The sequence below is a fragment of the Homalodisca vitripennis genome, chromosome 5, assembly GCF_021130785.1.
Source record: "Homalodisca vitripennis isolate AUS2020 chromosome 5, UT_GWSS_2.1, whole genome shotgun sequence".
Classification (NCBI taxonomy): Eukaryota; Metazoa; Arthropoda; class Insecta; order Hemiptera; family Cicadellidae; genus Homalodisca; species Homalodisca vitripennis.
Window position 1 is genome coordinate 9,482,277 of NC_060211.1, and position 26,529 is coordinate 9,508,805.

At 32.9% G+C, this 26,529-nt stretch overlaps 2 protein-coding genes across 2 annotated transcripts in view; both read right to left on the bottom strand.

Annotated features, from left to right (window-relative positions):
- LOC124361776 (nucleoporin Nup188) overlaps window positions 1–5,538 on the bottom strand; it is a 42,986-nt gene extending 37,448 nt beyond the window's left edge. The window contains exons 1-3 of the mRNA XM_046815746.1: window positions 5,345–5,538; window positions 3,502–3,787; window positions 1,900–2,115 (exon numbers count right to left, since the gene is read on the bottom strand). Coding sequence (XP_046671702.1) covers window positions 1,900–2,115; window positions 3,502–3,787; window positions 5,345–5,364 — 522 coding nt within the window. The 5' untranslated portion in view covers window positions 5,365–5,538. The remainder of the gene's footprint in view (window positions 1–1,899; window positions 2,116–3,501; window positions 3,788–5,344) is intronic.
- A 6,689-nt stretch (window positions 5,539–12,227) lies between these two features.
- On the bottom strand, window positions 12,228–23,520 carry LOC124361777 (guanine nucleotide-binding protein subunit beta-like protein). Its single transcript, XM_046815747.1, has 7 exons — window positions 23,283–23,520; window positions 19,591–19,799; window positions 19,154–19,264; window positions 15,940–16,035; window positions 13,943–14,053; window positions 13,665–13,805; window positions 12,228–12,436 (listed from the first exon to the last, which is right to left on the bottom strand). Exons 1-7 carry the CDS (start codon window positions 23,389–23,391, stop codon window positions 12,257–12,259), a joined length of 957 nt encoding a protein of 318 aa, XP_046671703.1. The 5' UTR covers window positions 23,392–23,520; the 3' UTR covers window positions 12,228–12,256.
- Between the last annotated feature and the right edge of the window lie 3,009 nt (window positions 23,521–26,529).

Here is a 26,529-nt window from a genome sequence, read left to right on the forward strand (position 1 = left end):
AGATCAAAATTACCTACAAGTTAATGGTATAGCAATGGGAACTAGGATGGCACCTTCCTATGCAAACCTATTTATGGGTAAGCTCGAAGAAGATTTTCTGAAATCTCAGCCACACAAACCTCTCGTTTGGCTGAGATTTATAGATGATTATTTTTGTGATCTGGGAACATGGTAAAACTTTATTGGAAACTTTTTTAAAACAACTCAATTTATTTTCATTTTAAAATTTACTTGGAATTTTTCTTCTAAAACTGTAACCTTTTTGGACTTAGACATTTTTATACAACACGGCTATCTAAAGACAAAAATTCATGTAAAGGAAACTAATACCATGCATTACCTACACTATAACAGTTTGCCATCCTGTTTCACATTAAAAAGTCCATCCATACCAAAAAGCCTATCAATCCGAGCAAAAAAAATTTATGTTCAAACAACTCGGATTACCACCATTACATAGAAACATTATCTAAAGCTTTTTACTGCTAGGAAACTACCCTACCAAGATTATTAGAAATAAAATTAACAAATCGAAAATAAACAACAACAGCAGCATGAACAAGAAAAAAAATTATACAGATGATCCTAAATTTATTACGCAATATTTCCCGGGGCTACATAAAACTAACAATATATTAAAAACGGCCTACAACATTTTAGAATCATCCCCTTTGACAAATAGTTTGTTTTCAAAACCCCCGAGAAATTATTTTTAGTAAAGCCCCTAATCTGAAGAACCTTTTGGTAAGACCTAAATTATTGCCTAACCAAATTCCAAATTCAGATGCTGATCAAAAGTTTTTAGGTTGCCATTCTTGCGAAGACAAGCGTTGTGCTACATGCAAAATTCTAAATCCTTCTAAAACTTTTACAAGTAGCACAACTAATAAAACATATCAAATTTCAAATAACATTAACTGTAAATCGAAAAATGTAATCTATCAGTTGTCTTGCAAATTTTGTCCCAAGGCACTATATTGGTTTAACGACAAATCCCTTACATATTAGGATGAATAACCATCGGTCTTCATCCAACAGACAAGACGACAAATTGGTTTCGCAACATGCATTGGCTCATAACGAAATATTTTAATTTTTTTGAATTGTTTACACATTAAAAGGGATTTGTAAAGTACCAGAAGATTCTTCAAAAATTCAATTAGAAAATTTAGAACAAGCATATCAATTAGTCACTAAGTCAAAATTACCTTTTGGATTAAATAAGAAATGATCTGTTAAAATAGTCTAAATTAATCTAGCAAATCTAAAACAATGTATTGTCTATATTTAAATTTATTAATTTTATTAATTTTTTATGAATGTACAACTACAAAACTACAAAATTGTTAATATTTAATTTAATTTTATGCTGTTAGAACGCCTTTTATGTTATTAATCTAAATTTTAATATTAAGCTCTTTTTAGTATAATATACCAAGGAGTTTATAAATTACAGTATAAATCAGAATAGAATATTTCAGCTGATTATAAAAATTCATATGTTTACTTTTAATTCTTACATTATATACACTTTTTGTACCTTTTTGAAAACGACATAAAAGTCGAAATATTAAAGGATTTATATGAAGTCTTTTTCTCTATTATATATATGTATATCATGTCATATCTTTGAAGTTATATATATATATATATATATATATATATATATATCATGTCATATCTTTGAAGTTTTATATATATATATATATATATATATATATATATCACTTCAAAGATATAAATGCTTCAGAAATGTAAACAGCTGCCATTGAATGGAATTTTTAATTGAATTAAACTGACTTGAAGTCATTGAAAGTTCATGGTTTTCTACAAAATACACAGCTCAAATAATAAAATTTTATTAATAAGCTTTAAAACTAAGAACATGAATATACTTACGCTGTATAAGTCACCAGTGGTATTGGTCAGGATATGATACAAAATTTTTAAAATGAACATCCTTTCTCTATAATAAAAACAGAACAAATCAGCAATAACTGCTTGTGCCTTCTCCTCGTTTTGGGCCAACAATTTCTGTAGGCTGTCTGGTGGGCCTCGGAAAGCGTATTGCAGGTAGTTGGACAGCACTTCCCAAGCTAAGCCTGATTCCATCCCCTAGAAAATATTGAAATACCTTACAAACAGTGAACTGATTTACAAATACTAAATGAAGCATCAAAAGCCTAACTCTAATTTGAGAGTTTAAGAGTATATGTTTAGGTGACGCTAAATTTAATATTTAATTATGTGTCTCACACTTGGTTTAAGTACGTCAAGCTAAGAAAATTATAATGTGAGAAAAAATTATTATTTCATACTTTTAACGTTTTTCATATCCTCTCATTTCAACCTCTACCAAAACTAGCATGGCTGACGATAATTTTCTTTCTTAGGGAAAACTTCTCTATCGATTTCAAGAAAAACTGGTACTCTGTTATTAGCCGGAGGCCACTTTTTAATATATTTTTTACCCAGAACCTAAAAAACTGCATTATTAGAAAAAACATACTTTATTTGTCTTATTGTCAAAATTACTGTCGTTTTAACGATCAGTTCTTGTTTTCTGCCCCCCAAAAGGAACCGATGTCAGCGAGCAGGAGACCAGTCTGTCCCTATCTACTATTTGTTATAGGCTTGGTATAGATTAGGTTATCGTAAGAATCTCGAGATATGTTTTTCTGTTTTTGCCAGAATTGTGGGGAAATGCCACCAAAGTGCACACTGATGGCAGGGGACATTTCTGATCGGTACTTTCCCAACCTCAGATCACATTCCAGATTGTCCAACTTTTCCGACATTAAATCACATTCCAGATTGTCCAACTTTTCCGACGTCAGATCCCGCTCATGTGATCTGAGGTCGGGAAAGTACCGATCGGAAATAACCCTGGCCACCAGTGCCCCATGCTTCTGACTAAAACAGAAAAATATTCCTCGAGATAGTACCTAAATTGAAGCTCAGATCACGTAAGTGCTTGTTTTATACTTGAAATACGTACGTATGAAATAACCTACTAATATCCTCACTGACATTGCTTCTTTTAGGGACGTAGAAAACAATAATTAATCATTATAATGACATGTAATTTTCACAGTATGTCATAAAAAGTCGTTCCTTTCTATTAATGTAGTTTTTTTATGTTCCCGGTAAGAAAACCTCTTCCAAAAATATTGGGCTCCGGATAATACCAAAGTACTGAAAAACCAGTTGGTCTGTATTACAAATTTGACCTCGACTCAAGACTAAATTACCTTGTACAAATTATGTATTATTATAATAAATTATAAATAAATCATTCTTTCGTACTACACATTGTTTGTCTTTTTTAAAAGGTTATGCAGTATAACGGTAACATTATAAAACAATAACATTATTATATTAACTCAAAGGAATATTATACTAGAGGGAACAAGAAAATTATCAAACAAACTTTGTATTATGATTTTTGCTACTTAAATTACATTTAGAAATTGGTATAGATAAAAGTACATAAAAACTCACTGTCATTGAATGAAGCTTGTTCATAAGGAAAGGAGCCGTAATGTCTGTTTTCTTCTCTTTACTCCAGTGACTGCCACACTCCTTGAACATGTCTCGACTAGAAGATGGTTTTACTTCTTGTGATTGAAAGTAAGTCAAGCCTGAAATTATTCGATCTTTGTTGTTGTCTAATTCCTTTTTTACATAATCCAAAGACGGCCGTCCTTTTCTTCCTGATATAAGTGCATACAGATCACGCCAATCTCTGTTCTTCTTGACAGCAATTGCATACTGCTCCTTCCAATCCCTAAAAAATAATTAGGCTACAGTAAAAATTCATTGTTTACACACCTATAAGTATAATTTATAAATCAATAAACTAAAACTGATTCTACTTATCAAGTGCTACTCAATTCAGCTTCTCACTGACACAGTACAAGTCATGTCCATTCTCGTATACATAAATAGCCTATATTATTTTATTAACATTTAAAATAGTTTAAATGATATCAACCAGTGAATAAATAACAAGTTGCATCTTTTTTGCTAAATAAAATAAAAGTAAACAGTAGACACTCTGCTCTTTTAACTGCCCTTGGATCGACTACTCATCGGCTTGACCATCACTGTTTCAGAAAGTGAGTCACATCTATTTTTACAAACTTGGTGCTATAATATTGTATGAGTCACAAAACGATGTTTCGACTGTATGTATGTTCTCCTTCCTTCTGAGTTATCTCTTGTGCAGTATAACAAATTACTATAAAACATTTTTGAGGACTTTTTTGTGAGTATTACACTAAAATTAATTAACACAGTGAACGGAGTGAAACGTACACTAGTTTTTTGTACTATTAAACTAACGTTAGACTGAAGGCTATAAATTACAATAAGCTCATCATATTTTATAAATCCGGTGACAGTATAAGTATTGTTCTAACTTATGTAATATACCTGGTCCTAATTGGATTAATTTGTTGTACAGGTAAATTAGTACATATTAACTACATTGCAATAATTGTATATACCTTTTGTACCTTTCTTTCTATGATATACAGTTTAGAATTGTTCAACAAACTTCTTAATAATTATTAATGCAACTATCAATTTACCAAAGCCTAGCTATAGATTCGTATATTCAGTAGTTTATTATTAAAAACGTGTGATTTCACTATTTGGGTAGGGTACGATAAGCGGACCCCGTTTTCTATATCGAAATTGGCAAACGATGTTACTTCATCATAACCATTGATATAAACAATCGATACTGATTAATTATTTTGAATTATTAACTTAAATAGTCTATATCAACAGCTGTAAACACTTTAAAATAATACACGTAGGGTAGTATTTCAATTTTACATAAGCAATTTTAATTATTAAAATGGCAGTCAATTTTAGAAAACTACAAGACATTGCTTTGAAAGATGATAAGACATTAATAAAATATATTGTTTTTTTGTGGCTTCAACATGTTGGACTCGTACCGAAAACCCCATTATGTGAAATTTGTGGGAAAGAAACAACTGTAACGGTGGGAGGAGCAAATATGGTCGTCTTCAGATTTCCTAATTTTTGTTATAATAATTTGTTTGATCACTATAAATATTAAATTCATATTTAAATTTAAAACATATGATTGTTATTGAGGACTATAGATACTTTTATATCGATTGATAGTCTAGGATTTGAGATGTGAATATTAGGTATCGAAGACTACATTCTTCAATATAAAAAACCGGGTCCGCTTATCGTACCCTACCCTCACTATTTTATTTGTCTGCAATATAATCAATTTATAATGGAATTAATTTAACTTTGAACATTGAGAACAAATAGGCTAAATAAGTAATGGGGCACTTACATTTCTTTTACTGTTGACATGTTTTTAAATAAATAGATATTCTTTTTATTTCATAATACAGATAAAAAACACTAACTAAAACTATGATTTAACAGTCAAAATAGAAATCACCGACGAACATGTTCATAACATAACCTATAACCAAGATAGTAACATAACATGAAATTTAACTCAGTCCGAAATCTCTGTCCCGCCCGCTGCCGCTGGTATATTTATATTATCTTGTAGTGAAACCATGTGTCTGTTACGTACGTTTTGTGTTTTGAAAAAGAAAATTTATGGCAGAGAGTAAAAATAAAATCTCTGATGAAATGTGTGATACTTGTATATAATCTACTGAAACGTAATGGGTAGATCGTTAGTAACAGAATACGATTCTTAGTGGTGGTCTGTTACAGCAAAATCCAGCCGTTATTGTAAAACTGAGCTATATCTAAGCTTAGTTGAGTTAATTCAGCTCTGCCGATTTGGCTTGACCAAGTTACTTTTTCTATATTTCAGAAAAAATGCGTCCGCACTCTAGTCATTGCAGACAAAGTACGAGTATGATTGTTAAATGAGTAGTTTAGTTTCAAAACAAATTTTGGTATTTATTTAATAAACATAAAATTTGAAATCAAATATTTGTAGCAGAATGTAAATACAACAATTTAACTAGCTCTTAATATAGTATTCTGTAGATACATGATTATGGTAAGTTTAATCTTTTTATGTACAACACTTTTACATAAAATGAGTTTTTTATATCTGATTTTGTAACAGACCGTAATGGTATTTCTAGTTTTGCAAAAGAGCATCATAAGCATTCTGTTTTGTGGAAAACCCATCGATAGTTATCGATAGTTTTTCAGAATCTCACTTTCAAATTTATTACATTTTTATTTATTTAAAGAGATGTTTTTTGTATAAGTTATGTTATACAACATATTACAAAGTACAGCGCTTTGTTATGAAAATTTTATCGGTGAGAGTTTTTGTGCGTTTTCATATACAGGAGAATTACTTTTATATAGCCGCTGCATATAGGACATGCATGAAATATCTAAGGGAACAAGGTTCCGACTTCCACTCTTTCAATTTTATGACAAACAATTTCGTGTTATAATTTGTGGTATGCACCACTCAATTGACGATAAAATATTTTCTAACGAGCTTGTTCAAAAAGAACAGAAATTAATAAGCATTTATTTTTTCGTAACGAAAAGAAGTTACCTCTTTTCTTTTTCGACCTAGAAATTGCTGAAAATAATTTAGATATATTCACTGATGAACTATCTAATCACTGGGAACTAAAAAATTAAAAGAGATCATCCTAGACCGAAACGCTATTTTGCCCAGAGCGTGCGCTGTCATTAACATGGGCATACCAAAAGTTATTGTAACAATCCCAGCTGTCTTCACTGTGCTGGTTCCTCATCTTGTACCTAAGTCACGCTTACTACGTGGCCCTACTTAACCAACCCTACTACAGAGGATGTTCCGTTTATAAAGAAATTAAAAATCGATTATCTACACGTTCCGCACTTTACAGACCATCACAGCCGCAATTCCAATCAGCCTGCTTGACCGACCCAGTTATTTTTCATGAACTCAGCAAACCTACTACCTCCGTGCATATTCAAAACACTACAAATCACTGAAATCCAACAGAAACTTGTGAAACATAATCTCAAGCCATTATAAAAATATAAACTGTTATATAAATTGTTCCTGTTTTACCTAACCAGCATAGTAATTAGTCCTCTAGATGTTTTACCTCTTAGGTCTTCTTTGGACTGATAATGGGGTTTTATTGAGAAAATTTTGATAAGAAAGAAATTGATCGTTGGCCGCGCTAGTTTTAATGGGTCGAAATGCGAGACTATTCTAAGAGTTAAAAGTATGTATTAAACATGATATTTTCTCAGACCATAGTTTTATAGCTTGACACACTTAATATATAAGGCCGGTATCGACAGTGCGAGGCTGCTCGCTGCGAATGCCTCGTGCCATCTGCCTCAGGGTGAACTCTAGTTTGTAACAACGAATGCTCACTGAGAGCACGCGAACCACCCGCATTCGTAGTGAAGACAGTCGGGACAATATGTATTTTTTTCTAGAAATGCGCAAGTTTCTGCCGCTGATTTTATTGTGATGGCGACGATTACCAGGAAAAAAAACAACAGAAAAAGCGACGTAAACCCCGTTGGTGGTTCAAAAAAATTTATCGAAATCGGTTATAATTGACTGCGATATTTCGCGCCACAAGTCTTCTCTCTTGTTTTTATTATAATATTCGAGCCCCACAGTAAACGTTTGGTTTCATAACACTTCACTAATTGTCTGATCATTTCATGATTATATATGATGACAGTTTCATTGTGGAGGTTTGTTGGTTTGCAGTGCAGAATTGTGTCTTGTATGGTGCGAGGCAGACAGTGCAGGTATCCACTTTACGCACAGCTCGGAGCGAGGCACCTTTGAGCACTGCTCTAAAACCGACAAGCACACGGCTCGCCTCACATTGTACGACGCGAACGCCTCATAGCGAGCAACTCCGGTATCCACAGTCCGAGGCAAAGCCGAGCATTCGCCAAGAGGCATTTGCAGCGAGCAGCCTCGCACTGTCGATACCGGCCTATACAGTCAGACGTACCAAAAAAAGCTAGATTGCTGTCAGACAACTTAGCACTAACCAAAATTAGTGCGTTTGGCGATCGATTTATCTTTTAGGGGATTTATTTATCGACTTGAAGAAACTCAAAATTGTGTAGTTATAAAACGAAATTGGCTCTCGAGTCATAAACTATTAGCCTTAGTTTACATCCCTCTCGGATTAATGTTACTAAGGGTGAACTGAATAACTTTGTGTCTTCACTTGAGCTCCACTTCTCTGCTGGAAGGTTGTAAAGAGAAACATGTTCGGTGGAATGCTAGAACTGTTAATCCTCGAGGAAGACCGTGGTCTGTTGGTCACGGGTATACAAGAAAACGTTAAGCTATTACAAGCACAATAAAGACTTATTAATAACCTGGTACTACAAAATTTCCAAACTTGATAGTTTAATTGTTGCAAAGAGCATTTTAGTCGTTTTTGAAACTGCGACCAATACTGATGGCTTGTACGCAGATCACCCAGACTTATTCTATTATTATTAACTGATGGTTTACGATTGTGTCGCCAATGCTGTCTTTATTCAAGTACGACTGATTGGAAATGTTTCCAACTCAATGTATTTTATCGACTGTTACATTAACGTAAACGTTTCTCTCAAAGCCGGAAAGGAACTGAAGATGCAGTCAAAGATTTCACCATTTCTGTACAATCAGCTGCACGATCTTGAAACCCACAACCACATAGGTCCGACGAAATATAGTTATCGTACTATAGATATACGAGATTCAATCGAAGAGAAGTGTAGAGCTAGGGAACACTGGCTAAAATATCGCCAATTTGAATTTTAACACCTTAAATCGTCTGTCTTCCTAATCGCTTGAGAAAAGAAACTTACTAATTTAAAAGGAAAGAACCTCAGTAATTTATCTGCTACTGATGGGAGTATTATGGCGGGAAACTAAATTGATTATACTTCAGCCGACTGGCCAGGATAGGGCCGATTTATTCGCGGACATCTCAGTAATGATTTTAAACCACATGCCATGATAACCATAATTTTCACAAATAGTGAAATATGCTCTAGCTACACACGCCCCTATCACTTCCTCCAAACCAAATTACTCATAAAGAAATATTGCAAGTTATTTCAAACTTAATCCTTAAAATATCAAGACTAAAATTCTACACAAATACATTATCCTACCTAATTTTTAAACTTATACTAAAATTGAATCTTATATCTTCAGTGAAAAGTCTCGTAAATGTTCAATTTTAAAAAATGTGACAAAAAACCTTACCACGTTGTTTTACATCAGCAATAAGTTTTGTATGGGTTCCAAATTATTTGGGCGGATTCAGCTAGTTCGAAGTTCCACAATTCAATACCTCACAAACAGTTTGAATTCTGGAAAACCATTCAACTTCATAGGGTTGTCAACTACAAAGCAACTGGTTTCGAAAAATATACTATGTTGTATCTCGACATCAGCGCCTTTGATAAGGTATGATATAATGGCTTATTATACTAACTATACAACGTTGGTTACAATACTGAAAAAAGAGAACCAAGTATTTGCTGAACATATTCTACTTACTTATTTTCTTTTTTTGGGCCCTCAGCTAAGATTAAACGGCTAGAGATTATGCAACTTTCAGAGGGTTACATAATTCAGGTTGAAAGTGAATTAAAACACATCTATTCAGTTTACTTTCATGAAAACAACTATGTATAATCATAATATATCTTACAAAACCCAATAAAAGACTAATAAAGTTTGCTATCTAAGTATATAGATAATCGACCACTACTTCTCTTCTGTCTACTAAATAGAAGCAAGCAGAATCTAATTATTTATGAAAGATCAATCTGGACTTATAGACAAGTCTTTCAATCAAATTCTTCAGACAAACCATTTAAACAATCTACTCTGCTGCATATTTCTGACATAGGCTAGGGAAAGTTCGAGCAGGTACAACCTTAAACTGTCATGAGCTTTTTTATCTTGGGAAGGTTCCACTGGAAACTGTTGCAACCTCCATAGACTTATGGTTATAGTCTGGGCTCAAGTTTCAAATCCTAGGGAGGTTCTAACATGAAATCCAGTGCACTTCGAAGCTGGCATAGCTGAATGCTGAGGCTTAAAATAATGTAGTCCCATTTTAACATTTTACAAAAGTTTTTCACATTTGTATCCTACACAATCTATTTGCCATGAGAATAGCCCTTTTTTAAGTATTAAATTCTTTTTGTATTAAAAGGCAAGTTGAATAGATAGGTCAAACATACTAGTTTTTATTGAATTTTCTATTTTTGTTATATTCACATACCAATCAAATCAAATCTTTAATTGCTCGCAACAATTTCTACACATTGTATGGCAAACGTCATAATTATTTCTAAATTTTAAACTCTCCACATTCAAACATACATAATTTTTCATACATTCCAGTCTCATTCATCCTTCGCCAATCTCAACCCACTTCCAGCGCTGGAGTCAGTTGTCGAATTGGACGGTCTCCCAGATAAACTCGTCAACGCTATAGAATGCCTTTGACAACAGAAAGCGCTTAAGACGAGCTTTTTGACGCCTTGGGCGTTTTTCATAGAATTTAGCAATCTGTTGATGAAATGAACACCTGCCTGCGAAGGCAAGTGCTCATAAACCACCGTTCTGTGTCTTCCAGTTCGGTAGTTATCTTTGCCTCTAGTCTCATACCCATGTGTCACGTGCCCTGGTAAGGGCACATTTAGACAAACAGAACATAGATGTTTCTAAAATATAGAGACTGGGCAAAGTCAACAGTTGCAAATTTTTTAATGCTGTCCTGCACGACTCTCTGAAATTCAACTTTGCGATAATACGAATCGCTTTTTTTGTAATTTGAACACCCTCAGGAAATTGCCTGCACAGGCCCCCCACAACCCCACCCCATAGGAAAGGTGAGAGTGAACTAGCCCATAATATGCCGCAATCGATACCTGACTGAGGCAATACCGGGCCAAAGACCTCAAAACATACATTCCTGAGGACAGTTTGGTACAGACATGGTCAATGTGGTTATTCCATGTCAATCCTCGATCAAGGAGTATTACAAGGAATTTTGCGGAGTAGACTTCTTCCAATATGAAATCTGCCAACATGACAGCTGACCCACATTGGGAGTCCACTGGGCGCAGTGCGAAATTTAGCACGTTGGATTTTGAAGAATTCGTTTGAAGGTTGAGGCTGTTGAAATATTGAACACAATTGTTGATATCGATAAAGGTTTGTAGTTCCAAACCTTCTTGTGAGTTATCTCTAAAACAGAGTCGTGTCATCAGCATACTGCACGATTTTCCCATGCAGCAGCGATGAATGTACGTCGTTGACATACAACAGGAAAAGGATTGGGCTGAGTATAGAGCCCTGGGGAACTCCATAACTCAGTTGCATTGGTTTAATATGCCATGAGATTGTAGTCTGTCAAGTAGTATTTCATGGTCAACGCTGTCGAATGCTTTAGAAATATCAAGGAACACACTTAATGTGTGATCCTGACGTTCTAGCCCCTCTACAACCGTATCAACCAGACTCCACTGCGTCTATCTATTGTCGATATTTTTCCTGAATCCAAATTGGTGTTCAGAAAGCTGGTTGTTTTTATTTAAGAAATAAAGCATTCTCGTTAGAAAGTTTTTCAAATATTTTGCTTAAGATAGGCAAAATTGAGACGGGCTGATATTTATTTATTGAACAGGGGTTTTCTTTCTTGTAAATTGGATGCACTTTTGCAATTTTTAGGAGTGAGGGAAAAACTCGAGTTAAAAGACAAATTGACTAATTGAGTCAGTGGTTTTACAATATGCCTTGAGCATTTTTTTTCATTAACCACATGGATCTCAATTCTAGATTATTTTATTTTTGGCTGAGAGTTCTTGAATAATTCTATCGAGCTCTTCCTCAACTACGGGAGTCAGAGCCATTGAGGCTATTGGACTCTGTCTACGCGTGGGATTCCCCTGGGGCATTGATGGAAGAGGGCCCCGTCCACAAGCAACAGACGCAAAAAAGCCATTAAACTCGTCGGCAACCCTAGAAGCATGTTAACTAAGTTCATGCAAGGTATGTATTGTGTGTACATTGTTATTTCTATCATACAAGAAATCTTGTACTATTCAAGTTTTTATTTTTATAATCATCAAGCATTTTTACCATCTGAAAATAATTTGAATATAGAGCAATTGATATGCACTTAGTTCTGTAGATAAAAAAATACCTAGGAAAAAAGGAATAAAATAAACATTGAAACGCTTCAAAGTTTTATTGAACAAGATTTTATCGAGCAGACACAGAGACTTGCCATACTCTGATGATATTGTCAGAGTATCCAGCAAACAGAGTCTGGCCATCTGTCGACCATGCTAGAGACAGGCACTGTGGTGGCTCAGCCTTAGATGTCTGGGACGATGTAAAATCAGGCTTCAGCTCTTCCACCATGTCTTTGCTCTCAAGATCCTGAAAAACATAACAACATTTATAAACTCTATTAAATTATTATTAAGAAAGTAAATTTACAAATTGGAACTAAAAATTCCTGTCACCCAGCAATTTGTAAAATAATCAATATGAGCATGCACCCATGTATTACGAGACTTGAAGCCGGGTCTGCCATCTTGATTTGGTATAAGAAGCCAGAACAGTTACATTGAAATCTCAGTGCATGTATTTCAATAATTACACAGTTGTTTAAAATACTTATCACTTATCGATTGCTGTGATTTTTCACTAAATGAAAAAGTATTAGTATTAGATGATGAAAGTATGACACTTATTGATTATAAATATATTAAGTGTAAAACCAATTAAATAAACTTTGTGTTTTCAACTAAATTTATGATTTCGACAAGAAAGTTCTTTTATTAATTTTCTTTTATTTTTGGGTAGACAAAGTACACACGAGAGATTTAACTAAGGAGTTGAATTTAACACTCCCTTTTTGTACAGTTTTTATTAATTAGCTCAATTACTTTGAATTCTACAGAAGGTTGAAGATACGATTCTGTAAATGCTAAATCCTGCTGCTTCATGCGTTGTTGCCGCCTGCCGGGTTGTGGCAGTTCTGAAAATTTTTACATTGCTTCCTTAATTTTTTTTAAGTACATTTTTGTAATATTGAACTACAGTAAAGGGTTTGATTTCCATGAGAAATTGATATCAGCAAGGTAACAACATGAATTGTATTGTCAATGGTAAGTATTTATTTCGGACTATATACAAAATCTGGTAGCAAAGAATTCAATAAAAAATAGTTCAGTGAAAAAAATACAAATTTTCACTTTACTGTCCTAAAAAAATGACCACTTTTGTTAAGTGATGTTTTGATTTTTTTATTGTGCAAACCTTTGTTGACACATTTTGTATAGTGGTGCACCTTATAGTAAAATACGTTTATAGAGGTTAGTGGAGATTACTGAGCTGTACAATTTTTTTTGCTATACAGTGGGTAAACTTGTATTAATAATTAGTTTTGTTATTTTACAAATGAAACATTTCAAGTCTTTCAGTGCAATAAGACTAAAGTATATTTTATAATATCATTTAGAGTACATAGCAGTAATTGGTAACTGTAGTATTTGCATATCTACATAAATTAAATTAGATTAAAGTTGAACTTGTTGGGTATTTGCATATCTACATTAATTGAACTAGATTTAAAGTGAACTTGTTTCAATGATAAACTCACCCAAATCTTGATGTGAGGACCATACGCAGCGCACAGCCAGTAACGGTTGGGACTGAAGCAAAGATTTGTGATGATATCGCTGTGGTCCAGAGTGTGAAGATGTTTCCCGTCATTCAGATCCCACAGCATTGCTTTGCAGTCCTGTTAGGACACAATACAGTACACTTACTATCCACACTCAGGAATATTATGCTTTATGTATAGTTTAATGCTACATTCTTTAGGTCATGATTTAAAAATACAATTTCTTTTTACACGATTTAAAAAAAGTAAATTACCTTTCCACCGGAGGCACAGAGAGAACCATCTGGGGACACTGTGACGCAATTGAGGTACCCGGTGTGACCGTAGTGGTTGATCTTCAGCTTACAGTTGGTCAGATTCCACACCTATGAACACAATGAAAACAGTGTAATTGAAGGCGACCAAAATAAATAAAAATTGGAACTCAGTAAACAATGTACAGTAAAATTTCCCTAGACTTTGAGATATTTTGGTAGAATAAAATTATTCTCCCTCTTTTGGGGAGGATTTTAACATTGAAATGCACTTCAACATTTTCTTTCTCAAAATGTATTTAAACTTAAATAATTTGCCATCTTATGAGACAGCTGGTTTGTTTTTGAATATAAAAAAGGCATTCAACTAAGTAAATCATGAATTACTAATAGATAAAAAAAGGCTGGAGTGAGTGAAACTTCTCTTCAATGGTGATCTTACCTTATTAATAGGCAACAGTTTGTTTCAAATTGTAATTTGGACACTAACGTTAAGACCCACAGAGAGTGGTGTACCCCAGGGTTCGATTCTGCTAGATTTGGTATTTAGCAAGATCGTAACAAAATTAATCTATGGTTTGCAAACACATAAACTAGAACTAAATGCACAAAAATCAATGTATTTGAACTTTTAACAGCCTGAAACATTTATATTTATAAAACTTTAAGTTATTATAAGATAAGCTATGACAACAATAATTGCAATTGGAGTTTAGTAACACAAACCAAGTGTTAAATATCTTGGTTTACATATTGTAGATACAAATTGATTATAAAAAAATCATAAAATACTTAAAATCCTTTTAATTTGTTTTTGAGAAATTTTTGTAGTAATAAAATATCAATTCATATATTATATTTCATTTATATACTCGAAATTGAGCTATGGCCTATCTTGTTAGGGCAGTACTTATGTCACTCATGCTGTCTGATGTGAGTCCACAAGTCATTCATGACCTATTTGGAAAAATAGGAAAACTGATTCTTTCCCATTACAAGACTTGAAATTGTGTCCCTCTGTTATTTTGTCAAAGGAAATAGAGGTGTGGTTGGAGAATAACATCCTCGGATGAACATTACCAGGCAGATAGGAATGTTGAGATCTGGAAGGGTAACAAATTTATTTTTGCAAAAAAGTTTTGTTTATTTGGAGGCCTACATTACTCAATCACTTGCCAAAGTTCATTAAAAACGAGAAAAAAATGGACAAAGAAGCAAATTAATTAATTATTTAGTATTGAAGTTGAATATTTTTTATAATAAAAAGATAACCAAATCATTGAGGTTTGCTTTTTGTGTATATATAAATCTGTAACCTTTTTGTTTTTAATTATTTCACAATGGCATATATTATTTTATTATATAGTAATATTAAGATTTATGTGAAAAGAGTATATGACATCTGTTGTTCATATCTGCAGAAAATGTATGGTTGATTAGATCTGTGGTAAGGGAAGTTTTGTGGAAGTGTGTACGCCTGTGTATTACTAGTAAGGTAGTACTACCTTTCACATAAAAATACCAATTAACAATAATAATATGACAAATGATGGCTCCTCATGCCCACAGAAAGCATACACAACTATAAATAATGTAGAATTATATCCACAGTTATCCATAAAATTCATTGTTTTGTGTAAAATGTAAATCCTATATGTATAAGTTTTGCAATGTGTAATGTGTACAATTTTTACATTTCATTTTTCTCTTTACATACGCTGTTCTAAAATTTGTAAATACTGTGGTGATTTAAGTTTAATTCAATACCTGTTTATACAGGATTTAGTAGATATAACAATCACGCTTGAGTATTTTATGATGAAGAGGGTGATTTTTAATATGGAACATTGATACAAAGAAATTGGTATTATTAAGGTAGTATTAGAATGCAAAATAAAAGGGGGCTCAGTTTTGTTATCACGATTAAAAATTGCTATAAATTCCACAAAATTTAAACCAATGGTAGCTAGATGTGTTCTGTAAAAGGGAAAATTTACCTTGACAACTTTGTCCCAGCCAGCGGAAACAATGATGGGGTTGGCATGGTTGGGCGAGAAGCGTACACAAGATACCCAATCGCTGTGGCCATCATCCTACAGGAAAAACAAACAAAAATTAGTTATAACACTCCTTGTGAATAAATTATAAAATACAACCTAAAAGGTAAAACCTGTAAACATACTAATACATCCCAGTAAATACCTTCACACATAGAAGCATATTCAGTAAATTTTCATTAATCACATAGTATGAGAATTTGTTGTAACAATATCAACAATAAGATTGCAGTTCTTATTGCGACTGTCAGACCCATATCCGAACACTCATTATATATCATGTGTGAGATTATAGTGTACATCATTCAGAAGCAAAAGTGCAATCTTTAAATGTTTAGAAAGACATCAGATCATGATAATAGAGGAGGATAAATTCTAAAGAATCTTGGCTTAAAACTGATTGCTCCTGTAATTGTATTAAATAGCTTACATTTCCACTTAAACATTGTAACAAATAAAATATGTTTCAATGAATATCCTCTGTTTAATATCTAAAACCATGTAAAAATAGAGATGATGGTTCAAAATATAAAATATTAAAAATTACCAAAAGGAGTCCCTTAAAAGATTTGTCTTGTAATACGCTTTAAACTGGTTTGTCAATAACTTTCAATACCAACAAAATATATATAATAAAGGCAAATAGTGATTTTGTAAATTCTTTAATGATTGTATTTACAGAATCGAACTTAAATGCATCATATAGTATGGTATAGTATAGTTTATTGTAATTTCTGTGATGTCCGCTTAACAATGCAGTTTTTGTAAGTTGCAACTGTCAGACCCATATCCGAACACTCATTAGATATCATGGGTAAAATATTTTGTGCATCATTCAGAAGCTAAACTGCATTCATTAAATTTTAGAATAGTATCTGGTTTTAATGTTAATCTCTTACCAGTACAAAACAACGTTCAGAAAGGATATTGACTTTATTGAGTAACCGACATTAAATTAAATACAGAGTTCTTCACTATTAAACTGCACAACATTATTACCAAATTCAGGGCTCAGTACAACACTACACTAGAACATAAACAATCCGATTTAGTTTATTAAGGTAGAATAGCTACTGTCAGACCCATATCCGGACACTCATTAGATATCATGAGGAAAATATGTTGTGCATCATTCAGTAGCTACTAAAAAATGCAAAAAAGCCAACACAGGCAAGTTTAATGAAATTATATCTCAACAATTAATTAAAACAGTTTTAAGCACTCATGTTGTATTTTGACTGCCTTGGTAAAGCTTACAACACTACTTTTGTGTTGTATAATTTCTGCTTTCTTTAAAACGGTGATCATGGTACAATTAACAAAAATATTAGAAATAAGAGTAAATGTTACTAAATGAGTGTGAATTCTCTTTAGTTTTGTTATATAATTTTAAATTCTGTACTTGTTTATATCTGGGAGAAAGCTGTTATAGCTCAACTGAAAGCATTTCTTTTGAAATTATAAAACATTCAAAAATAAAGAGAAACCCCATATTTGGTGCCTATCACTCATACAAGGTTTTAGACACATAGAAACACATTACAACAAACCACTATGACATTGTTTGGGAACACAGTGATTAAAATATTTGTATAAAGAAAAAATAAAATCATTTATATACAAATTTAATTGTAAGGGAGAACTGTGCTCTATAAAGTTACTTTAAAAACGTTCAGCTTTCACCATTTTAACATAGTTAAAAAACAATAGTAACAAAATAAGCTACTGTCAGACCCATATCCGTACACTCACAAATGATCATGTTTGTGAAAAGTTGTCCATCATTCAGTAGCTTAAATATTTATATAAGAGTCAAAAATTTTATTTATTTAGGACACAACTAAAGGTGACTTCTAAACCACCACCCATGACCGAGCAGCTTCCACAGGTGCACACCAGAGATAGTCACAACATGATCTGATATTAGTGTGACAACTGCCATCGCACTAGACTGTAACACAGTATATCTTTAGCCAACTATAAGCGAACCAACCATATAAAATCAAGTATTACTTGAAAACTGTTCTATCAAGTTTTGGTCAGAATAGTCTGAAATTTTGGGAATACATTAATTTTCATTTATATTTATAAAATATTAACAACCATGTTTAACATGTTCACGACGACGGCTTATTTCCAGACTTTATGCCACCAAATTTTATAATAAAAGAAAAAGGGCTGTAATCGTGTTTCTACATTAAACATGTAAGTATAGCAAGAGACGTGCATAGGCTTCGCAAATTTTGCGCAATTAAATTTCATTTCAATATATTTTTCTGTGTACCCCAAATGGTACCTAAAGTTACTTACTTTCAAAATTAAATGCCCGACGGGGTACACGACAGTCCAAGGTATTTATTTAAGCGCAGGACTACATTTAACTAACCACCAAGGGAGGGAATCCATAAAAACAATAATGAAATGCATAGCTACATGTACCACATCAGGAGCACGATACGCTTTACGAAACACCGGAGTGTACCAGATCACTGTTTCTATACTTTATCCAGAAATACAGAACATTTAATTAATCATGACAGATGAAATTCTAAATTAAATAACTTAAATAGCAATTAAGTCAAATAATCCATTACAATATTTAAAAATGTATCTTCAAAGATCATTAAAATACATAATTTTGTATTTTGAAGTTAATCATATAAATGACCACTTCTGTATTGAAAAATGTTCTGGGCACAGTGATATTATTTATATTATGATTTTGTTTAGTGACATTTACTCCAATTATAGTTGATTCTTACCAATTACAGTTGCCTATCAATCCTATAATGACCAAAGATCTTGAGACTCCAGTAATATGGGCATTACTCGATTAACATGGATCTCGAGCAGAAGTATATGGAAGCAACTTATATATTTTAAGTATCCATATTAAACAGCCATTTGGATGGTAAAATATTAACTAGAGCTTACAAAACTCAAGCTCAGGATAATCCTCAAACGTGGATATTCCTGTTCTTTGAAAGTATACAAACATACGTATGGAAAATATTGATAATATTTTAAGATATGGAGAGCCATATGTATGAGAATCCTCAAAAAAAGACAAATAAAGTTAGGACTCACTATAAATTACAAAAAATAACACATTTGATATAAAATAAATTACAAATTGCAAAAATTAGACACCAACCTGAATGGTATATTTGCATTCAGCAAGGGTGTTCCAAAGTTTGATGGTCTTGTCTCGACTGCCGGAGACAATCTGACGGTTATCCACTGAGAACGCCACACTCAGCACATCCTTCAGTAACAGAAGATTACATTACACATCTTAGCATTATCTGAATTAATACGCACTCATGCCATTGAACAAGTTAAAGACAAATAAATGGTATTTTATAAAACAACAGACACAATTATAACTCAGACAAGGCCTATAACTAATAATAATATAAAAATGCTCTAATTTGACAATGTTTACAGTTTTTGAAGATTTAATGTATGCTGCACATATCATAAAATAGATTGTTGTAAAAGGATGAAAATGTTACCTGTTGGTAAGCTTTCCTCCTCTTCTAACTATATAAAAAAATTATATAAAAAAAAGCTTCATGAAAATAATCGCACCTTTGTGTGGTCTTCAAACCTCCTAGTGGTTTTTCCCACAGCTAAATCCCACAGTCTCAGAGTCTTGTCCCAAGATCCAGAAAGTGCGTAGTTGCCATCTGATGACAACACAACATCGCTCACGAAGTGGGAATGGCCATGAAGTCGTTTTTGGGGAATTCCATAGTTGGCTTCGTCACGAGTCAATTTCCAAACAATTATAGATTTGTCTAAAACACAAGCAACAGTTTTTGTATTTTTTCATACACAGAATAACTAGGGTATTATATTACAAGTAGTTCCAAGATTCCACTTGTGTATGTCATGAAATGTTGCAATCAAGTTTTAGACCCCTATCGCGAACTGCAGTGCTTAAAACTGATGATAACATGTGTGAGAATTTAACTGATCTTTAGACAACAGCTGCACTCTTTTTTTACTTTTTAGCAGAACTCTATTTTTTAATTTTTAACCGCCTTTTATTGATTTAAAGCTGGTTGTTATAGCAACCATGACTGTTTTGTGCTGTATGCTGGTGCATTTTGTGGCTTTTTAATTGTAGGGAGGATGACAGTGCAATTCTTGACCTTTGTGCACACGCTTTATTAATATATCGAATAGTTTGTTATATTTGACCATTGTTTATGGCAACTTTAGAATGGCTTTAATTTTTATTTCAATTTTGTTTTTTAATTATGATTATTTGTTTCTGTTTACAGCGATTCCAAGTTTTGTTTCCTTATGAATATTTATTAGTAAAATAAACAAATTTTTTTGTTTACTTCCCATAAAAGTTTCAGAAATTCTATTTCAAATAAAACTTTATGAAGTTAAAATTAATTTTTGTTAAGCTAATTGCACGCAAAGAGGAAGAAGTAAAGAAATATATATATATAATTATACTCGTATATGATCACAATGTTTAACTCACACGCTGATAAAGAGAAAAAGTAAGCAATTTACAGTTTAGATACCTGGAATATTTTTGCTCACTTGCAGCTTGATTGTTAAATTATGGCTCGGATTTATATTAATTGTAACACTAAAACAACTCTTTATGATATATTACTTACACTATTTGTAAAGATTTGCTTAGGTCATAGATTATTGTCGACCCTTGTGACTAGAGAAGCACCAGTGGATGACACCGCTTTATATATCTCCCCCACTACTTCGGACCGGAATCCAGTGCCCTATCAAGCATTATGTGCATAGATAGCCACAAGAACTACCTCTAAAATTAACCCTTTCACGCCCCTAATGTATCCATTAACTTTGTTATAATACCAAAAAAAAGAGTATAAAACAGCATTTTACTTAAAAATTAGCATATTTATTGATAGAAATTCAAAAAACCTATTTACAAATTTGTTTATTTCAAATAAATTTTAATTTCATTGTAAAATGTAAACAAAATGAAAAGCTATTTTAAGCTCCTTAGCTTTTTATCTGTGTCTTTTGATGTGTTGTCGTAACACGTCTGACTGATCATCATGTGTGCGAAAGTTGTTCTCAGATAAATAGTTGATGAAAACCGACTGAATTCCTAGCCATCGTCTAACCAATCCCGCTACGAATACGAACACTGATGTGTATGGTTGATTTGATCAGCTAGCCGTGAGTAAACTGGCAACAACATAAGCTGCATTTACACTGGCAAGTAAAGTTGCGAGAGAATTTGTACAACTACTGTTGTGTAATGTGAGAACAAGATGATAATCACTTTTACCCATTTTTGAATTAATATTGACTTATTTGGTAATGTATAGATTTTGCATATGTTACGTATTATTCATGAAGACAATAGGTTAATAAGGTGTAACTTGTTTTTTTTTTGCGACTCCAACCGTTAATTTTATTGTTTAATGAACAAATTTTGGCTACGGTATAATAAGCGGCCACCCACACAATCGGATTATGATTATCGATTTTAAATATCAATACTATCGAATACAACATTTGACCTATAAATATTCATAAAAGATTGCCAGCTTTCTTTATTTAGACTAATGACGCCATTACCAGCTGTTGTTATTTCGTTTATCGAGAAGACTAGTAACGACAAGAACAATGGCAATGAATATGCAGATTTTGGCTCAATATGTTTTTATAATAGTTACAAGATAATGACCTTGCTCCTAAAATTCAAATTGTCCAGCTTTTTATTTGACAAGATGAAAACTAGAATTAAAGGTGGAAATCAAATAAGTGTTTCGCTGCAAGAAGAGTAAGAACAAACACAACGATCTAAAAACGATCTTGAGAAGACTTGTTTTGAACATTCTAAATTTGGTATAATGAATAAAGTCGTGTACTATTATAGTTGAAATCAAACAAACTATAACTTTTATTAATGAGTGTACTTTTAACAGCATCAGTACCTGCAGAAATACCATTTCAGATTGGCAAAAGTAATCATAAGTACTACGCTTCTCAAATGTCATTTATATAAAGTTAGTTATTTTACGTAATCTGAAACAAATACATTTATTTTACATATTAATATGATTCACTACAATACGATGTTAAAAGCCTAAAACTTAATTCAGTTCAACATTACCACTCAAAATTAGTTCAAAGTAGAATCGCGTTTGGAAATAAATTTAAAATTAAAATCAAAGGTTTCGTTATTGACTAATGATGGCAAGAACAGTGATGTACGTGTCTTCTTTGTTTCACAGGGTCACATTTATCCTTACATACATAAAGTAAGTGAACGTTATGTTGTAATTAGGCTATATATTAGCCTTTATTATAATTTTTAAATTATATAAATATTTATACATTCATTTAAGATTGAAAACCAGCAAAAGGGGAGACTTTAATAAGCGGCCTACACTTGTTGTTCGGTTGTTTTTATCGCACCATTTGATTTGATATATTATCCAACCTTGATATGTAAAAATCGTACACAATAAGAGTTACAATAAATTACCATAACAAGAAGGATCTTATAGTATACATTACAATTTTAAAAACATAAATTTAACACTAGCATTACAAAACAACAAAACCAACTATGGCCTAGACTTAGATATCAAAGAAACCTTACAATATGTACAACTGGCCCAGCTTTATAACAATCAGTACCCGCTTTTGTGAAATGGAGGAAAGAATTCTCCCCATGGGTTTCCAGGAGCCAAACCCACATGTTGAAGCCACTTGTAGAAAAAATCTCGTCACTTGTGAGAAATATAGCTCACATATTAATCGACATTTTGAAAGTCTATAAATATTAGTTAGGCTACTTCTTGCTGTTTATTAATTACATTAAAATTATTATAATTAATAAATTGAAATCATATGCTAAGTCAAACAGATTGTAATATTGAATTATTCCTTTGGATAAATACATCGGACCATTCGATAAAAACAACTGAATAACGAGTTCCGTTCTAAATTACCAGCCTAATTTACTGTGGGAGTTCAGACAATCCTAATGTAAAAGATTATATCCCCAAGTACATAGGTCTAGATACCTAGATAGTTTCAGGTAATCTGGAAAAAGAAAAACATCTATAGCTGGATGTGATTTGCCATATGGCAAACAAGCCTAAGTATACTAGATACACCAATCTAGGGGCAAGATAAATAATAAAAGTAATATGACAAAATATTAGTCATCTTCTGAAATTATCATTAAAAATATAGGATAATCTACGCTTACTTAATAATAAAACCTTGAAAGAATTTTGGTTAACAAAAAGGCATACCTCTGGAAGAAGAAACTATCATATCAGGATACTTAGGATTGGTTGCAATTTGTGTAACCCAATCACTATGGCCCCGAAGAGCACCTTTCATCTGCAGAGTTTCCGTCATTTTACTAAAATATCACACTTTATGCAATAAAAGACGAAATAAATTTCAACTAGTAATGCTGAATACACCGCAATCCACGTTGCCGAAGCAAGAAGGTACCGTCGCCGGAAAAGAAATGGTAGATGCTTGGTTATAGAATCGGGGAGAGAATCTGCCGGAAATATCAGGGTAGCCACAATTATAAAGTTGTAATACACCAGAGTCAGCTAATGTTAAAAACTTAACTTTTCTGAACATTTATCAAATCAAATTTAGATTTTCTTGTGTTATATCTACGCCAGAGCACTTTGTGTTCTATTGAAGATATCGGTTTCAGACTGAATAAGGAGATACTCAACGGTATCAATACAAATTGTTAAGAAAACTTGCAAAAGCGCCATGGTATGTATCCAACAAAACATTACATCAAAATTTGAACATCCCATCAGTCAAAGAAGAGATTAACAAATTCAGTCTCAAATATCTTTTAAGATTAGAAGATCATCCAAATCACCTTGCGGTAGATGTACTTAATAATTCTAAAAATGTGTACAGACTCCACCGATCTGCTATCCTGGATCTACCTTTTAGGTCCCTGAATTAATTGTGTTAGTGTTGACAATGGCTAACATCTAACTCAATTTTAATTGTTAATGTTGTTTCTGTATATAATATTTACTTATTGTTCTTCTCAAATTGATCAGATTGTAATAAAATGTTGTTTAAAAAGAATGAATAAGTATCTGATGATTAAAAGGACAGGAAATTCAGTACACTATTTGGAAGATATTTATTCTGCTTTTCAACGACAAGCCTCGAAAATTAATATATTATACCTTAATAAGGAGGCCTTAATTGATATTACAGTAATAAATAAGCTGCAATTAAGAATTATCGCTGAAGGTGGGTTAAAAACTAGGAATTAAATAGACCGTACCAGAAACTTGCCAGGAAATATTGAACAAAAACATAAATAACTTAAATACCTTCACAAATACAAAAAACAACATACAACGTAGGTAGTATGTCATTCTGGAGTGAAACAGATTAGGGATTGTATACTGATTGTTATGGAGCTGCTGCAGAAGAAGCTACCTCCTTGCAGATAGTGTTATCCAGGCTCAGGATTCTTGCCAACGGTGATGTCTCCAGAACAATTCTTGAGAGCGAGTTCTTGAAAAAGGGACCCGTATGTCAATCTCCACCAGCAGTTCAGGACAATATTATTATTATTCGTGTTACTGTACAAATCTTAGACAGTGGCCATTGAGAAGAGTGGACATAAAGATATTAATTGAAACAATTCTCGTACTGATTGAATTGTAGGATTTAGTATAATAAATGGATAATAATGACGTACATGCTAATAATTTAATTTACATCTACCTAATAACAGAGTACAGTTTTAAGGGCAAAAACTCTAATGTAATCAGTGCCCGACAGAGAAAAGTTAATATCCAACAATAACTAATGACTATACAATTACCAGAATAAGATAACAATAAAATAGGAATATGTAACAGCTATAGAGAACGTATAAGGTGAGTACAACTTGAGACTACAAAGCAACAATAAAGAAAAGAAAATAATATAATAATAAAACAACAACTATCAAAATAACATTATGTATAAGAACTTGGAGAATAAAGCATCTAAAACCAAGACAACGATGATAAAGACAGAGATAAGTAATGAATTAGAACAAATAATTGCAGATACGAGTAAGCGGTTTGGATAGTGTGCCACATGTTAGTAGAGTTTAGCCAACTCATCTCAGTCACCAATGCTGCCACAGAAGAAATGTGTGGTTGAACAGGAAGAAATTGTGGCTTTGGTGACTAAATCAGGTATTAACAAAATCAGAATTAGATATTTTTCAAAATTAATGACTATCAGAAATATTGAGTGAAATAAACCCAGGCGATAGTTCAATGTGGCTGGCAACCAAAAGAATTCTCAGAACGCCTTCTACGATCCCTCCCCTTCAACAAGGCCAGGAGACGTACCAGAGTGACTCTGAAAAATGTGAGGTTTTTGCGAATTATTTTGAAAATGCTTTTTTCCCCTAACCCTAACTGTTAATTTGCAAACTGAAGATGAAGTCAACAGGTTTTTAAATAGCAACAATCTTATCTGCTGAGCTTCCCACTCAGTATATCTCAACATCTGAAATTAGAAATGTTATCCAATACCTACCGTTGAGGAAAGCTCCTGGGTATGACTTGATAACAAACTTAATATTAAAGGAACTCCCCGCCAACAGCCCATCAGCTATTAAAAACTTTATTTTAATGCATGCCTACACGTTGGTTTACTTTCCTAAATCCTGGAAACATGCTGAAGTTATTGTTATCCACAAGCCCGGTAAGCCTGTTAGAAATCCCTCTAGTTACAGACCCATCAGCCTACTACCCACTCTGGCAAAAGTATTTGAAAAGCTAATACAGAAGAGACTATGCAGATTCATTGAAGATGCTCAATGTATTCCTCCCCACCAATTCGGTTTTTAGGGCAAAACATTCTACTAACGCAGCAAACTTGCGAGGTTAACACAAACAATAGTGCAAGGGTTTGAAAAATAAAAGACACTCTGCTGCTTTGTTTCTGGATGTTGCTCAGGCCACTTTGACAAAGTATGGCACAAAGGCCTTCTGTATAAGCTATTTCAAACTGGACTTCCAAATTACTTGCAAAACATCATCGAATCATTTTTAGAAAACCGGACTTTTTCAGTAAAAATAAATTCTACTCATTCCACTGTTCGACAGATCCGGCTGGTGTGCCACAAGGCTCAATTTTAGGACCTATCCTGTTTAATATGTTCATGCATGACCTACCCATTCCAGCTCATTCTACGCTTGCTCTTTTCGCTGATGACACTGCCTTGATTTCCCAACATCAAGACATTGACACAGCAGTTGACATGCTTCAGACTGATACAGACCTACTGTTGGATTGGTTCGTTAATTGGAAAATCGCACTTAACCCTCTAAAATGTGAAGCGAAAATATTTTTCGCTAAGAAAATTCAATCCCTTAAGGAATATAAAAATTCAAGATAACATCATACCAATGGAATGAAAATGACAGAACTGTTAAATATTTGGTGTCTTATTAGACTCTAAACTTACTTATAAACAGCACATAAATTCAAAATTAA

Coding starts and splice junctions, on each gene's coding strand:
- LOC124361777 (XM_046815747.1), bottom strand. CDS start 23,391: ATGACGGAAACTCTGCAGATGAAAGGTGCTCTTCGGGGCCATAGTGAT. Junction 19,265..19,590: donor GGTTTGAAGACCACACAAAG/GTGCGATTATTT, acceptor CTGTTACTGAAG/GATGTGCTGAGTGTGGCGTT. Junction 16,036..19,153: donor AATGCAAATATACCATTCAG/GTTGGTGTCTAA, acceptor TTTTTCCTGTAG/GATGATGGCCACAGCGATTG.